A 17,511-nucleotide genomic window follows, 5' to 3' on the forward strand; every position below is an offset into this window, starting at 1 on the left:
TACGCTAACAATGACACCAGACAGGAAGGAAAAAACCCATTATACTGAACATTAAATGTAAAAAACATTTCTGCACTTAACAGTGCAATGAAGGCATGTTGTTGACCCAGATTTTATGCTAATCTTTTGTACTGTGCTTGTGAGTTTGCCTTTGGGAGGATGCCAGCAATGGAATGTGACAGCCATCCCAAATCAGAAGATGCTACTAACCTGCTGAAGTTTTATACCCACATATGATGCTACCCATTCATCCCACATCTTACGGGTTTTGATGTAATCAACTTGTCTGTTGAGCTGTTCTGTCTCAGGGGAGCATGTGCTTTATGAAAGCACATCAAGGAAAAGTTATGTCTGTTGTGCTGATGTGTGTACTAAACCTGATAATACAGTTTAATAAAGACACTGCTGTTTCCTGGCTGTTTTAAAAGGTGACTGCATAATGCAGTGTAACTAATATGGAACAGCTGCTGCAACCATGATGATTTTAGGGGCAGTTAAGACAGAAGCTGCTACTCATGAAATAACAAAGGGGTCATCACAAACAGTATGCAAATATCTTTCTGACTGCAAAAGACTACAAACACTCTTGGTTTATGCTGGGGTTTGCTAGCCTAACTCAGATTTATGTTGACATATATGGCTACTCATTGAAAAAGCAGGTAGGGGCACTAAGACCAACTAGGAAGGGACTGTGATCCCCATGCTGTGCTGGTATTCACTACTGCCAGTCGCTGATGATTCCCACAGCACAGATCAGCAACTCTCACCACGAAGGCCTGTGCAAGACCACCAGAGAACACCAAATTCCAGCACAGCATCTCCTGCAATGACGCCTCTGGCTTTATGAGCCTGGGCACCTTTATCCGATTCCTTGCTTTTCTGCTCTGTAAAACTTTTAAGTTGAACCCTTATATGATGCAACTGAGCTCTCCACATTTTCAAACAGAGTGCCAGGTAACTCATTTGAAGTCATAATTATGGCTAAACAGTGTCCTCCAGTGGCCACACTCAGCTGCAGAGATTCCCATCCTACTATCCCTTCAACACTCACAGGAAACATCTCTTCATACAAGCCCTTTGGCTTTCTAAGGGTCTTTTCCAATAGCCTAAAAAATTTTTGAATCACAGCTGAGATTGCCTCGCACCACAGCATCTGATACTGGCCAGAGAAGAGCTGTACCAGAGGATGGCTACAGCTTGGCGACTCTGGAGACCAGAGAAGGCAGCACATGCAGACCAACTTACCCAGTTTGTTTATTTGAGCCAGCAGTTCAGCTGCATCCAAATCCACCATCAGCTTGATGAAAACCTGGACAAAGGGATTCCTCAGGGTGTTCTATCAACAAGCAAAAAGAAAAAAAAAGCATCAGTTTGACCAGAAGCCCTTTGAGCTTATTCAGTGTATTTCTAAAATACAACAGACCAGCTTGCCCTCACTTGAGCATTTGTACAATCCCCTCCTACTCCTTTCCTGACCTTTCCATATAATCACTCTGTGTATCAGGCCGGGGAAATGCTGGCAATGAAAATGTTAGTCCAAGTTACCAGTGTTTTTGGAGTCAAGAGATGTTGTCTATTGAGATGTTGTCTATTTTGGAGTCAAGAGATGTTGTCTATTGAGTCTTCATGAGTCCCATGGAAAAATCATGGATAATCTTTGTTATTCTAGAAGTGCAGTAAATTTCATTTGTGTCTGGTTTAAGTCCTGTTCACACAGGCAACAAATATTTAGCTTGGAGACCAGCAGACATATTCTTTTGGGGGCTGAACAGTTCATTATTTCACCAATAAGTGCAGTCAGGGAGAATATTTTATTTCACTTTTGCATAGTCCACTCTGGATTTTCTCTCGGTGCCATGAAAATGACAGTGAACTCCAGCCACTGAAATTAACTTCTAATGCTTTAGGGTTCCAGAGAGCAACTTTTCATAGTTTTTGTAAAAAAAGGAGACAAGTTTTACTGCAGAAAACAGGAAGCAAGTATGCAAAACATTACAGCATACCGCCTTCTGTATCCCAGCAAGGCTAGGCTCCTTAGGAGGGGGAAAAGGAATTTTATTTACAGTCACTGATGTACAAAGGCAGCTTCTAGCTCTTATGTGTGTACCCAGACCTACATGCTTATTATAGATACTGTTTCATTTTCTGAAAAAGTCATTTCTTGCCTAGTCTTGCCTGGCTGGATCACTCCATCAAGCAGAAAGTTAATTTACAAACTGAAGAGCATTCTCTGCTCATCTGAGCCCTCCAGCAGGTCTCAGCATGGCCGTATTACAAACAGATCATTTCGGAAAGAGAGTCTGCATGGAAAGGTGTGTCAGGAGTATTTCTGTTGCAGGAACAGGCAGGCAGGCACAGAAACTGTGAAGTCCGGGTCAAAAGCCTGAGAAAGGTCTCCCCAGATGACCTACGATGTCCCTGAGGTCCCTGGAACCCCACTTTCAGTGAAGAAATTCATCTCCCCATTCACTCCTGTAATAGAGATGGGGCAAGTGGGATATCATACCTTGATCATCGGAACTGTCTGGTTTAACTTAGTCAGTGAATTCATGATGCCAGAAGACTTGTCCAGCCACTCTTGGGACTTCAGGGCTAGATCAGCCATCTGCTCCAAGGTTGCATTAGACTACACAAAAGCCCACAACATACAAGGATTCATTTATTCATTACCTTACAGCTTTTAAATAATAAATAAGTCAACAAAACAGCTAAGACCAGATTTGGTTTCCTCAGGATTTTTCTTAGCATCCTATCTGTTTGGCAAAATGCCCCTAAAGAAACTAAATTTGGATGCAAGTACTTAAAAATATGGCCTCATATGTGGCATTTGGAGCATGTCTTGGATATCAGCTCTTCTTCTGCCACTGGTCTGCTTGCAAACAATGCTGGTTATAGCATTTGTCCTGGGACACATCTGTTATTGGCTGAAAACATGGGGGTGAAACTTCATAAACTGAAAGCCTTAAAAGAAAATAATTAAATATTAGACCAACAGCAATATTTTTGGAGCTAAGATTCATTCAAAGACAAAAGATGACTCATATGACCAGCAAGGCAACTCAGAAAAGATAATTTCACTAATACTCCAAACAGTCAGAGAACAGACTTGTGCCTCTCAGAGAAACAAGCCTGTGATAAATTACAGTCTTTTTGAGTGGGCATAATCTGATATACTGTAAAAAGAGCCATACCTTTCCCATAATTGCTCGAGTTTCTACGGTATCTGGTGTGTAAAGGATCTTCCCCAAAATCATAGGTTTTAAAAAAGACCAAATTAAAGCTCCAGTTGGGGTCTTGACCAAATCCAGATAAAAGGATAAGCAAAATGGTGCTGCAAGGGAGCAAAAGCAAACAAATTGCACAGAGTACAAATAGACCAGACATGAGAAAGCTACCAGTGCTTTTTCCCATCTGCCCAGTTTGTGGCTGCGTCCAGTGAATGACTTCAGGGCCCTCTTCACTGGCTGATATAATGCCTTAAGAAAAGCACTCCACTCCTAAGATCTCCTGTTGCTGAACTCAAGACAACAAGAATCTCACTGTTTGAGCCAAGATTCTCTGCTTGAAGGTTAAATGGAGTTTTGTGAACTCAGAGGTCAGAGGAGCTAATAATGTCAGCAGGGTTGGAAAAACTACACATCAAGAAAAAGCAGTGACCTGTCAAGCCCTAAGACCAGATCATCAACAAATGGGAAACAGTGCAGTGTCAAGTACTGCCCTGCTACATAGATTGTTTTCCTTTTAACATTAATGGAAATAAACCCCCAGATCTTCTGCTAGCATAAATAATGAGCACTTACAGCCCTCCAAAGACACACAGGGGAACAGCTCAGCACCGTATCTCTCTGGAAAGAGTAGAGTTTGGCTCTGAAATGTTTCTGACTTAAGGAAAAGCCAGACTTACTGGAGTCCTGTGGAATCCCATATTTCCTCATCATCTTTTGGACGTAGACATCCTCTACATAAGAACTGTTGCTTACAGGGTCTCCAAAATCTGGAAGCAAGGACTCAAAAAACAGGGGTGTGATCTCCTGGTTGCAGAGAACTTTTGACATTGACTTAAATGTGCCACGTGTTATTCCCAAGTTGTTTGGTTTAAATAATGCCTGCAAAAAAGACAAAATCCTGCACATGAAAAGCATCCCACTCTGAGAGAAAAAAGAATAACAGAATTAGAAAGCAAGGACTGACATTTTACACTGCTTTCTTGTTTGTCTCTACAAAAAAAAAAGGGGGGGGGCTTTTTCATGGAAATCATGCTCTTTTTTTTATGTTAACCTCTGCTATGACACAGGTGGTAAACTCATTTCCAGGTAAGAGATCCAATGTAAATATTGTCTATAATATGTGTACAGGAATTGCCCATAATGTGTGCCTGGTAGCACATATACACCCTGGGTTACAAGACAGAATTTGAGGCACAAATGTGAACATCCTCTATCCCCATGACTGCATGCGGTTCTACAATGCCCAGGCAAAGTGATTACCAGAAACAATTCCCGTGATCTGTGCTGTCATTGACTGGATGCAGTACTGGACTAAATAAGTGCAAGCTGATGTTACTGCAGCTGTCGGAGCAGGATGTGGGGTGTACCCAGTGTTCTGGGTAGTCTTGAGGCTTCGGGCGTGATCTAATGCACACTAAAGCCAGAGCAAAGTCTTGCTGTTGACTTGCGTGGTTTTGGATAGTCTTTAGTGGGCAGTTCTCCAGTTGTTTTCGCAACAGCTTGTTGCCAGTATTTTGTTGGAACTCTACCTTCCTCTCAAGGCAGTTCTTCGTCTTCTGTATTTTTGTTCTTGCTGTCCCTCTCATGGCGCATGTACCTAGTGTCCCTCCTGTGATGAACACATGGCAGTCCCACTGCTCCAAATCAAAGCTCTCCCAAGAAGGTAATGTATAAGTTTAAAAGAGATTCTTAGAACACCGCTACTTTAAAAGAGATTCAGTAATCTATGATTTAACACACCTTTGGCTTCTAAGGTAAGAAATTATTGTGGAAACTGTTCCAGTGGTGTTTTGCCTCCAAAGCACATGCAGTCTACACGTACCTTAGTCAGTGGCATGTTTCTAGACTGCCAGAGCTTTTTCAGTGAATGAATAGTTTGTAGTAGTGGATCAACATCAGATTCAACCTGGTTTCTGAAATATTTCACTTTTGTCAGAAGGCTTAACATCTTGTCCATGGGTTTCTGAAGTTCCTTAGGGAAAAACATCTACAAGAGGCAGGAAGGAAATCAGTTATGATTAGCAGGCATCTGTGAGCACATACGTGTATTGTGTTAATTCCAAGACAAAGATTGTAGGATTTACAAATCTGTAAGGAGGCTTAGGGAATGGATGTCCCATAGGAAATGAATGGGATTTGTATTCCTAAATCCCCAAGTGCTTTTGAAAACACTCCCCTGAATATTGCATATCCTGAACGGTGCATGTTTCCAAACACCTACAGTTGGGAAATGTGTACCACATATTGGCTGGAACATAATCTGAGCCTCTATGAAGTAGCATTTTGCACAACATAGATATCAAACACTGTGAGTGACTTTTGGCCTGAGCCAAATTCATTCTCAGTTAATGAATCTTCTTCCCCAGGATCATTTCTGTAGGTTTTTTAAACACGGATTCAATGCACTTCTCTGTAAATAGTATTTTTACATGCTGTTTCTATGGTTGTATGCATGGGATATTTGAATAATTTATTAACTTGGCAGTGCCAACTAGATTGAGAACATGTATTTTACAGGAAATTTTCCAGGGCTTCCCTTTCCAAGGAATAAAGCATTTAGCCCAGTGCCTTATTTTTTGGGAAGCCTGAACGCAGAGGGGAATGTTCAAGAGGCTGTGCAGCATATAAATGATAGACAATAGGGAGGCATTTAGAGTAGGTCCGGTGCCTTTCAATGAGGTTAGCTGGTTTACACCAGCTGGGATCCTCATTTATATCTGCACTGTCACAGCATGGATATGCAATAAAAATCACTGCATGAGCAAAGCCTGATCTTTGGCTTGTAAATCAGCATTGCTTCGGGCCACTGCAATGGTATTTTATGACCTTTCAGCCGCTACATGCAGCAAAGACTACAGAAAGCACTCTACAAATCCAGCACTAACCTTGTATAAGAAATTGTAAATGTCTAAGTGTCGCAACAGAGTGACCCCCAGGATGTACATCTCACGAGTCCTCTCTGAAAGAGAGAGATTGCAGAACTCCTTCACTAGTGTTTGCAGCTGTGGGTCAGCAGGATGGACGCTACAAGACTCCAGCTGGAGCATCTGAGAAATGAGCTGTGTTTGCACAAAGAAAGAAAAGATTTGTTAAGGGGTAAACTGCTCACTCTAGGATGCATGGATTAATCTTGCCTCGCTGTTTTTCTTTCCACAGGGTCATATTTCAACCCTGAGAACCAGAAAATGCCTACCCCATTACTCCTGCTCCAAGGGACAAATCCTAAAGATTGTGTTTTACTGCCCAGCTTGCACAGTAGTAAAAGCTTTTGTGGCTTCAATTTCCCATCGACTGATGCATGTGAAGTTTAGAAAAGAGTGTGCTCAATCCAGACAAGATGGTTGGGAAGGGCAAAAGCATCTGGAGCTCTATTTGTGCAGGAGGCTGAGGAAGGCAAGCTCATCCCTTATTACGGGAGGCTATTTCTGGATCCTGAGTTCTCTCACATGGTTAGAAGTGTGGTTTTCCATCTGGACTGCAATGATTTCTCAGCACTGAAGACCCCACCAATGATCCCACTCAGTCCTCATTAGTCTGCTATAGTGAACTGGCCTCTTGCTGCAGATCAGAGCAATCACTCACCAGGCAGTGCCTGGCTGCGTGACAGCCAAAGAGACCATATGGCTATTGGTCTCCTATGGCTGGACTGATGACCATGACTGCTCTTATTGCACTTCTGATGGCCATTTTGATCCATAACATGCTATGCTGTCTATCCCTATGGGATCATCCACCTCTCTTTGTGTTGTCATGCATGCACTGATCTGCTTAGCTGTATTCACTAGCAAATTCTGGTTTTCATGGTCTGAGGGCAAGAAAGCAACAAGACCTCGTGCAAGGATGACCACAGACTTACCTGACTGCTGTTTTCTGGGAGAGATGCTTCCAGAAGAACATCAATACTGGCTGTGGGCATTCCTGTTGTGGTTTTGAGATCTTCTTTGAGCTGGTCCACATTTTTAAACACATCTCTTAACTTTTCTGTAAAGAACAATCACAGAACAATTAATGTAATTGCTTTCTCCAGACATACAGCTATCTTAAAGACACAGAAAGGACTTTAGGTTAAGTATGGAAGTGTGGTACATAGCTGCTGATAAAAAACCCAAAACCTTTCAAAATACAGTCATATTTCCTAGGTTTTGAAGTCTGATTTGTGCTTGACAGGTCTAGTGATGGCAAAAGTTGCTCAAAGACAAAGATTTAGGACTTGCAGCGCAAAGAACTATTTGGGCTGTGCGGGAAACAAAGGGTGGTATAGAACAGGCTTCAGAATTACCCTAGATAAAAGATCCCAAGGACCTGGTGTACGGTTATTTCATTAATATCTCTTCTCCCTGGCAGCTAAGGAAGCCTTGGTATTTTCAGCAGAAAGTATGGCACAAGTAATCGTGTTTGCCCACATTGTAAAGTAAATACAGAAAACTACCTTGTTTGTTAGAGTATGTTAAATTCTCAGCGATGTTCAATATGGAATTCAAAGCAGTCATATATTGAGGAATCTCTTGAAAGAAAGCAATTTCTGGTACATTTTCTTGAAACCTAAGTCGGAAAAAACCAAAACCACCAATAAAATTGAGAATATGTAAAAGAGACAAGAAGCCATTTCATGAACAGAATACTAAAGCAGTTTAAGGTAGAGTGAGAGCCTCACCACTTCACTTGTGTCTGGATGTTTGTGGCATCCCCAATAAGTACATTTTGAAGCTCTTGGGAGATTCTTCTGTGATTCAGTACATTGGTCACAACTTGATTGCTCAGTTCAATAGCGTGGAGCAGCTGCACATAAGATTGACTCTGTTCACACAGTTCTCCAAAACTAACATTAGGGAGATGGCAGATGTCCTGTATTGACTTAAAGCTCTCATAGTCACAAAGAATTGTTGTGAAATCCCGGAGGTGAGATATCTTCAAAACAAATTGTGAAAAGGAAAACAAACACCATTTAGGTGACAGAATTATAAAAGGCAGATTTTTAAAAGTCTAGATGTCCCTTCCCATTTTTCTTTAGAATTAAAAATACATATTAAATTTTTAGTTCATTTGAAACGTCTCGAGTTTATAACAGTCATTCTTACATGAGTTTGTAGAAGACGCAGCTATGCAACATTGCACAGGATCTATAAACCTTGCAAGCCTTAACATATCATTTTCCCTGCCCAAAATGCATACACAGCAATAGTTTATTTGGACTTACCTGCTGACCAATTAATCTTCCCAGAGACCAAATAAATCTACCTCATGAAACAGGTTTAACTTTTCAGATACCACCTGGTCAGCTGTACTACAGCATAGGAAATACAGATGGCTACAAGTCAGGACTTCCACAGCTGCCAACCTGTGTAAAATTATGGTCCTTTTCCTACTCTGTTATTATGGGCTTCCCTCTTGTCTGACATCAGTATTTACATTATCAGTGTCTCATGGCAAGGACTGTTTTCTGGTTTGTGCCTATCAGTATCTGTCACACTGCAGCTTGTCATATTGTTACAGATATATTAACAGCATTGCATACTGTTATCTTGTTTGTTTTAAAAGAAAGAGTTCTAAATTCTATTTCTTACACAATAAAGTGCATGCATGTTATTACTGCAGTCATGGACATACGCATGGTGTAAGAAGCATTTTATTCAAATGAGGCATTGCCAAATACAAGGCTGGTGAGGGAAATCCCTGAGTCACTATTGCTTAGGTGCTTAATCTCACAAACCATTATGGTGCTGTGAGACATCTAGGGATAAAGGAAGCATGTGGGGACTTGGACATGTGGTAACTAAACCATCCTTAAAACTACCAGTAGGGCATGAACAATTCCACTGATTTTTGGCAGGGCAGAGGTATCCAACTGCTATTTGTGCCTTCAAAAAAATCCTCCCTACACCTCAAATGGAGCTGAGGCATCCCAGAATGATCTCTGCTCTTCACAATGGTTTGCTAAATCTCAGTGTACTGAACTTTAAAACTACTGTTGTACTGAGTTATGAAGAATATGCTGCCACTGGCAACCTATGCAGTGCTCATCCTTTTGGGATGGCTGGTGAAAACCAGAAGCCATTCTAGCCAACAAAGTGGAAGGACAGGAACACCTCTGCCTTCTCAGAAAAATGGGGGTACACTTGGTAGGGACAAGATCCTCAGCCCATTTTGATGGTGACCTTTAAATATAGGCAGCAGGTAGAAAAGAGAATTTCAGTTCTAGTTTTTATCAGCTATTCTTTTAAGAAACTTTTGTTCCATATGCTGTTTTTCAAAACCTCCATTGCACATTCATGTATCACTGCATGATGTCCTTCAAGTCAGCATTTTAAGCAGACTCACTTTTAGCTTCAGGAGCTCTGGTATGGATGAATGTTTCTCAGAGGTACTATTTTGCATAAAAGAGTTCTTTTTCAGATGAGTTTGCTTCAAAAGTAGTGTGATGTTTTCTGTGCAAGGAAGAAAACAAAAGTTACTAGAGACAAAACCACCAGACTTGCAGATACTTTGCAGATGGGAATATCAGCACTTTTGTCCTGAGGCCTACTGATCATTGATATTTTCCACCAAATTGTCATGGCTCAAAATCATGTCATGGCCTCTGAAAAATCATTGTCATGGCCTCTGAAATCACAGACCAAGACCTAGGATGTAATCTGGATTATAATGGATCCAGTCTGAGTAGGTGCTCTGGTCTGAAAGAAATCCACACCCCACTGATAACAGAACTTCTGACGGCGCCCTTCAGAGTACGCGCTGTAGCTATATTCTGTGAGCAGATAAACCTCTCAGGTTCTACAATAAGCTCATACGATGAATATCTATGTGAAATACCATGTTAACTCTCAAAAATAACTCCTGTCATCTTACAGGTACATAAAGCTGTGAAGGGAATACAGGTTTCTTATTTGTAAGATTTCTTTATCTGAGTGTCAGCAGCCTGTCATCACATCACGAAGAGTAGACATGCCTTCTGGATAGAGTTGGATGGAAAACTTAAATTCACAATGTGACATAACTCAAACAAAAAAAGGAGTCTGTGTCCTGAAGTCTCACAGCTCCAGTTAATTGCCAGCAGGCAAAATAGTGAAGCACCATTCCTTCTCATCATTAGACAAAGCACTTTGGAAAGAGAGGCACAACATATTCCAGCTGAGGCCCCACAACATTAATGAAATCATGATTACCTGTCAATTTGCTGTCTTCAGCTTCAGTGGTATTTATTAAACACATCAGGTAGGGGTTATAGCTGTTATTCACTGTCACCTGTAAGATGGTGTTTTCAAATTCTAAAACCAGAAATCTGAAAAATAAGATAGGCTTTTAAACCAGCTTCTCTTTCAGAGACAAGGTGCAGTAGTGAGCAACCTGTCAGCTGTGTAGATGCTGTTCCTTGGCAGTGTAAATAAGAATTCCAGATGAAGCCATGTGTCTCCCATGGCACCTCCTAAGTGGGTATCCTCCCAGTTACATTTCATCAACTCTTTTTACTTTAATCTCCCAAAGCTGTCATTCACTCTCAAACCATATGTATAAGAAAACACACTTGAAAAGTTTGCTGTGGATACAAGGAAAAGTTGGAAAGTAATGCCTAGGGGAGATTGAGAATCAAAAATTAGAGAGTTATGCTATAAGGAAGAGGTTTCCAAAGAGTTTACCACTGGTAGCAAACCTCCTACAGGATTCTGCTTTCACTGTGAACTGATACACCCTAAACCAGAAGATTTTTGAAAGTCCCACTTTTAGCTGTACTTTCAGTTCAAGGACAAATTTCTTCTTCAATTTAACCCACCTTATAGCTAGTCTCCTAAATTATGGTGATTGCAGGCTTAAGGTGCTCCACTGGAAGAAAATTACATACGTGTCATGCTGGAATGAGGATGGTGGTCACTACCCATAAATGCTATTGCAATACCCAAAAACCAAACTTACTGTGTGATCAAACTGGTTGGTGACAGAGAACGGTCACTCTCAGTCCAAGGTACAGTCTTGTTGTAGAGGTCTTCTGCCATGACAATGAAGTGTTGAGTGACAATATCAATCACAGTGTCAAAACTAGCTTTGTTGGAGAGAAAAGCCGAACTGGAACTTATATTGAATTCGTTTAGCAGATCAGAGAAGTTCAGCCTCTTGAGAATGTAGTGAATGGCTTCTGTGATTTCTAGAGTTGACACATCATTGGCAGAGTTATTTACCACTGCTTCCAACAACTTTGCAAAGACAGCTGCTTCAGTTAGATTTGTTTGGGTGTTTAGGAAACTTTCAACCACATCCCAGAAGCTTGAGTAATAACTCCATTTGGTGAGGCTGAAGGTGCCTTGAAGTCTCTGCAGCAGGTCGTTCATGTGGAGCTCATCCTGTGCCACACTTAAGAGTCTGGACAGGTTGTTCCAGCCTGCTAAGCTGTCAGAGAAATTTAGGGAGTTCCGTAATGTTTCATCCAGCATGAGAGGAATGATCATGTCCAAAAGCTGAGATGGGAGCACATCACGCACATCCTGGACTGGGATAGGGCAGGAGGCATCACTCTGCAGCAGCCCCTCTGTGAAAGCAGCCAGAGCTCTCGCCTTCTCTTCTACCCAAGAGCTTTCCAGATTGGAGACGATGCTTAATTCAGAAAGAAAGCTCAGAGAAAACTGCAGAGACTGGATGATGCATGACAGCTCCTTGTTAAAGTGGCCACTGCTGTTCTTGTAGACACCAGCGAACTCGGGAGACAGTTTCAGGTTTGTTAAGGCCTGCCAGAACATGTCTGCAAAGGTGTCATTCTGCCCTGTTGCAGCCTCCATGACCACAGAATCAAAGAGGGCTTTGCAGGGGCTCCTGGCTAAGGACTCACTTAGAATGGTGTTTTCAAACAGCATCTCTAGCGTTATGTGGAGTATGTCTTGAGCAGAGCAGTTCTGGGATGGCCCATAACCATTGTTGCTGCTCTCAAGGAAAGGCCTCAAGGCTAAATGCAGAAACTGCCAAATGTTTGCCTCTAGTGCAGTATTGTGCTGTAAGGAAGACTTGCTGAACTCCTGCAGCAGCAAATGTGAGAAATTATAGACAACGTCCATTTTTTCTTCAAACGTTTTGTTCAAGTTGACATCATGAAGGACTTCCATTCCTGCTCTCCATATTTCTATCAGACTCTGCGTATAGTTACTGTAAAAATCAAACAATAGGTTGATAGTTTCAAGCTCACTGATGTTATAGCTTTTCTGCAAACCTTTTAAAATTAAGCTTCCCCTTTGCATGGCCTGCAAGTATGTGGAGATATTGGTTCCTCTGGAGTTGTCTTCACCATACAGCTCAAACATGGAGAATGCAAAGTTTATCAGCTGCTCCAGTTCCTTGCTGAAAGGAAGACTGGAGTAATCTTTCATAGTAGTGAACTGATCTTGCAGTATGTCTAGAAGTAACTGGGAAATGAGGTCATCTGTAGTATCCCAGTTCATAGACTGGAGTACTTTAGCAATATGCAAGAAAGCACGAAGTTCATTTGCCTGCCTTTCATGAGGGGAACTCTGGAGTTTCTCCATTAGCACAGATAAAGAAGAGACCAGCAGATAATGGTCACTGGAATTCACATTTGCCAGGGTAGCAAGAAGCTGCTCAAGGGACAAGAGCTGTTCTGCAATATGTTCAGAAGTTACAGGGGTCAACAAGAAGTCAGAAAATAATGACAACACTTTTTCATTTGTGCTGAGATAATTTTCAATGTCTTCAAGTGAGATTTCATGAAGCACAATCATTTTGATAGCCTCCCATGCTTTCTCTGTATTAAAATGAGTTCCGTTTAGAATTATTCGATTCCAAATCACTGCAGCCATGGTTAGAATATCTTGATTTTCTTTTCCGTAGGGATCAGGGTAGAACAATCCTTCACCACCACCTTCATAGAGTGGTAGTATTTCTGGAAATATTCTTTCTAGGTCCAGAGTGCTGTTTGTAGGAGAAGTGGAATTGAAAAAGAGGTTTAAGGAACTATACAAATGACCCAGATCTGAGGATTTAATTCCACCACTAGAATTGTGAAAGGTCTGATCTACTAACATTTTCCCAGGAGCTACCCCAAAGTCCACAAGAATCAGAGCTTTCCTCATAACTTCCAGGAGTTTCATGTATTCATCCACTTCTGTTAGGTTCCATTTGGTGGTCAACACATTGCCAGCGGCATGCCATAGCTTTGAGAAATATGCCCACTCTGACTGGTTAGAAGCTTTTCTGCCCACCTGTAGCAGTTCATACATACTGCTGTTCCTCATGGAAAGAGTCAGTAACAGATGGGAAAATACAGGCAGCCTATGCCAGTCTGCTAAGCTGTCAGAGAAATTTAGGGAGTTCCGTAATGTTTCATTCAGCATGAGAGGAATGATCATGTCCAAAAGCTGAGATGGGAGCACATCACGCACATCCTGGACTGGGATAGGGCAGGAGGCATCACTCTGCAGCAGCCCCTCTGTGAAAGCAGCCAGAGCTCTCGCCTTCTCTTCTACCCAAGAGCTTTCCAGATTGGAGACGATGCTTAATTCAGAAAGAAAGCTCAGAGAAAACTGCAGAGACTGGATGATGCACGACAGCTCCTTGTTAAAGTGGCCACTGCTGTTCTTGTAGACACCAGCGAACTCGGGAGACAGTTTCAGGTTTGTTAAGGCCTGCCAGAACATGTCTGCAAAGGTGTCATTCTGCCCTGTTGCAGCCTCCATGACCACAGAATCAAAGAGGGCTTTGCAGGGGCTCCTGGCTAATGACTCACTTAGAATGGTGTTTTCAAACAGCATCTCTAGCGTTATGTGGAGTATGTCTTGAGCAGAGCAGTTCTGGGATGGCCCATAACCATTGTTGCTGTTCTCAAGGAAAGGCCTCAAGGCTAAATGCAGAAACTGCCAAATGTTTGCCTCTAGTGCAGTATTGTGCTGTAAGGAAGACTTGCTGAACTCCTGTAATAGAAGACGTGTTAGCTTATAGACAGTGTTCATTATTTCTTCACTGGAAGCTTCCCTGGCACTTGCATAACGAAGGATTTTCATTGCTGTCCTCAGAAGTCCAGACAACCTTTCAAAGGTTTTATTGTCAAAATTAAAGAAAAGATCTATAGATTTTAATTTGCTGACATTATAATTCAGTTGTAAGTCTTTTAATATGTACAAGGTCTTTTGTATGGCTTGAGTGATTAGTGAGATATTGGCTACTTCAGAGTTTTCCCCAAGCTCTTTAAACACAGCTGTTATAAATTCTGACAGTTGATCCACTTGCTCACTGAAAACACCATTTGAATTATTATTGAGCTTTTGAAAATGGCTATTTAGTACATCTAAAAACTGCCCATAGGCTCTGATGCCTGTGTTATTCCACTTCATTGATCTCAGTTTCTCCCCAAAGCTCCAATAGGCATTCAACTCATCCCACCAGGCCTCACCCATGGAGCTTTCTACTTTCTGCATCAGCTCAAACACAGGCATCAGTAGGTATTGATAACCTATGGTTTTGTCTGTCATTATAAAAAACAGCTTCTGGAGAGCTAGGAGTTGGTCTGGAAAGTTTCTGTAGGACACAGGCTTTAGGAGATCACCAGAAAACAGAGATGACACTTCTTGCATTCTATTTAAATTGTCTCTGAAGTCTTCCAGAGAGGATGGCACGCTAGTGGAGAGCAAAAATTTGAGAGCATCCTTAGTGTGCACTGCACTAGAATTAGAAGTATTTAGCAGAACTGGATTCCAAATCCTTGCAGCTAATTTTAAAGCACTCTGAATTTCTTTCCACTGGGTCATTATATTGAAAATGGAAGTCCCATTAAAGTCACTCTGTAATTGCATTGATGTGAAGTTATAGATTTCATCAATTATTTCCTTATTATATGGTTCCTTTAATTTATAATCATGATTTGGATTCATTCCCAGTTCAAGAATTGCATACAATTTCTGTAATGTTTCATTCTTCAAATTCCTGAATAGATTTAAGCTTTTTAATTCACTTCTATTCATTTTTTTCTCAAAGCCTTTTAAAGGATGTAGAGACTTTTGTATGGCTTCTAACTCATTCAAATTAATGGACATCTTGAAGTATTTTCCACCAATCTCTGGTGACTTCATTTTTCTGGAGGGGAACAAAAAAGCATTTTAGTGAATATGAAATCAATGCAAGTGGAAATGAAAGGTGATTTAGAGTAAAGATCATAGATATGAATTATACTGTTAGTAATATCCCTTTAGATAATATCTTACCTCAGAACTTCCTCCAATTCAGATACTAAAGTCCAATTGTCTTTCCAGTTAACAAAGGGATCACAAATATATCTGGTCACCAAATCTTTTTCTTTATCTAGAACAAATATGTAAAGAGTAAAGATCACATTACTTTGGAAACTGAGAAAAGCTGCATTGCAAATCTGTCAAGGGTAACATGCATGTATGAAGTTAGGCTCCTATAACAAGACACAAGATGCTGGTTAGAAATTTGGGTGTTCTTTTGGGGTGTAACTCTTATGGGCCTTCCGAACAAAGTCAGGATGCTATCTACCATTGTAGAAATGATTTTCCATCTCAGGAACAGCAAAATACCCCTGTGATCTGGGTGCTAATGGAGCTCTCTTCCTGCCTTAGAACCATTTTGCCATCAGTTATGCAGCTTGTTTCTTTCCCTTCATCTGGGAATCACTTTTTACTACTCACATGTAGTCTTTGTCTGCAGCATCATTTACGTCTCTCATAGCCTTTTACATTCATCTTGATATCCCCAAGTGTCCAGTCCTCTCACAAGACACATCTCCATGTCCTCCTTACTTGAATTGCATTAATCTTTCTTCTTATTCCCCTCAATTGCCACAACCTCCATGTAATAAGTAGAGAATGGATAGCATTTACCTATCTGACCCTTGTAGCATCTAGATGCTGTACCATTCCCTTGCCTTTTCACATAACCTCAGTTAGAGGTGGACATCAAGATTCTGCCTCTGCTATAAGCTGACAGAGGTTTAGAGGAATGGCTAATCCTGATGAATACTGCTTGTTACACATTCCAGCCCCAGCCCCTACCTTGATGTACTGAGGTGAATTTGACAAAGCCCACAACTACAGGCAGATTTTGACAGTCTCTCACCCCCAAAAAATCAAGATAAAAAATGACCACTCCCCATGTCCACTGAGACTGCAAACTCATGTTCATTCAGTGTATTAACAAAGCTTTTTTGCTTCTCCATTTGAAATGAGGTATTTTACTCAATTTGTAAAAAGTTGAAAGAATATTTCATTATGTTGAGCCCTGAACAGTATGCAATCTATATGGTTATGTACTAGCCTAGAGTTTGCTTCTCCTCAGCACCACAGGTTTTCAGCACAGACATGACTATATGGAGGAGTCTTACCTTGCTCCAAGCAGCTCAGGGAATATGGAAGATCTCTAACCCCATTCTGATTAGTTTTGAATCTGTCATCAGTCACAAGTGATGCAGAGACATTCTCAGCTGCCAGCAGAATGCTAAAGGAAAAACAAACACACACCCAGGTTTATGAAAAGAAATAAAACAAGTATTCAAGCTGGAGTACAGCCTAGCATTCTTAAGATGCCTGACACACAAGACTTTTAACTATTTGTTTGATCATGCACAAAATACAAATACAATGGGCTTTGATGGGAAAGCATGGTAGTATAGTAGCACAAACAGATGTGTGGTACTCATTAGGAGTACTTTTTCAAAAGGTTATGTAAAATCTATAGATTTTAACCACTTAAATCCTTACAAAAGGTCTTAGAAAACACCCAGGTAATACGCCAGCCCAGTGATTCACTGCTGCTGTGAATCTCTTCCTAAGAGAAACCAAGAGGCAAGCAGACAAAACTCCAGGTTGAGCAGGGATCCCTAGGGAACAACATCTGTGGAAATAAGAAGCAATCACAAATAACTGTTATCATTTCCTGTTCTCTTTCTTTCCTCTTTTATACTGTAATAATCAGTCTGACAGTGGAGCAAGGAATGTTTTTCAGTCTTAGGAAAGAATAAGCTGATAATCAGGCATATTGTATCACAGAGGAAGTAATTTAAAAGTCTGCTCACTGTGTGCAGGTTACTGAAAACTGCAGGGTGATTATTAGTCTCTTTTGCTTCTCCTGTATAAAGAGCAGCTTTTCACCGCAGGCACAGGGTCACTGTGAAATGCATGATCTCTCCCCTGCCTGAGGTTCTGCAGCTGACACACGAAGAAGATAGCTGAGCTGATTTCAGTGGCAACTTACAGAGCACCAGGGAACTCTTTTCTCCTCATTTAACATAATGTTTCCATGCAGGTATCATGGACTTGGTGCTCACCATTTCCATTCT

General features: G+C 41.2%; 1 protein-coding gene across 1 annotated transcript in view; it reads right to left on the reverse strand.

Moving 5' to 3' along the window:
* Positions 1-17,511, reverse strand: part of ABCA12 (ATP binding cassette subfamily A member 12) — an 85,767-nt gene that overhangs the window by 40,095 nt on the left and 28,161 nt on the right. The window contains exons 8-21 of the mRNA XM_062603527.1: positions 16,558-16,670; positions 15,419-15,515; positions 11,136-15,290; positions 10,391-10,506; positions 9,546-9,652; positions 7,882-8,135; positions 7,657-7,769; positions 7,084-7,208; positions 6,113-6,286; positions 5,050-5,214; positions 3,905-4,106; positions 3,192-3,331; positions 2,507-2,626; positions 1,246-1,336 (exon numbers count right to left, since the gene is read on the reverse strand). Of these exons, the coding sequence (XP_062459511.1) occupies positions 1,246-1,336; positions 2,507-2,626; positions 3,192-3,331; positions 3,905-4,106; positions 5,050-5,214; positions 6,113-6,286; positions 7,084-7,208; positions 7,657-7,769; positions 7,882-8,135; positions 9,546-9,652; positions 10,391-10,506; positions 11,136-15,290; positions 15,419-15,515; positions 16,558-16,670 (5,972 nt within the window). The remainder of the gene's footprint in view (positions 1-1,245; positions 1,337-2,506; positions 2,627-3,191; positions 3,332-3,904; positions 4,107-5,049; positions 5,215-6,112; positions 6,287-7,083; positions 7,209-7,656; positions 7,770-7,881; positions 8,136-9,545; positions 9,653-10,390; positions 10,507-11,135; positions 15,291-15,418; positions 15,516-16,557; positions 16,671-17,511) is intronic.

Source organism: Pezoporus occidentalis, unplaced genomic scaffold (genome assembly GCF_034315485.1).
Source record: "Pezoporus occidentalis ecotype Australia unplaced genomic scaffold, CSIRO_AGI_Poc_V1 ctg118, whole genome shotgun sequence".
Taxonomy (NCBI): domain Eukaryota; kingdom Metazoa; phylum Chordata; class Aves; order Psittaciformes; family Psittacidae; genus Pezoporus; species Pezoporus occidentalis.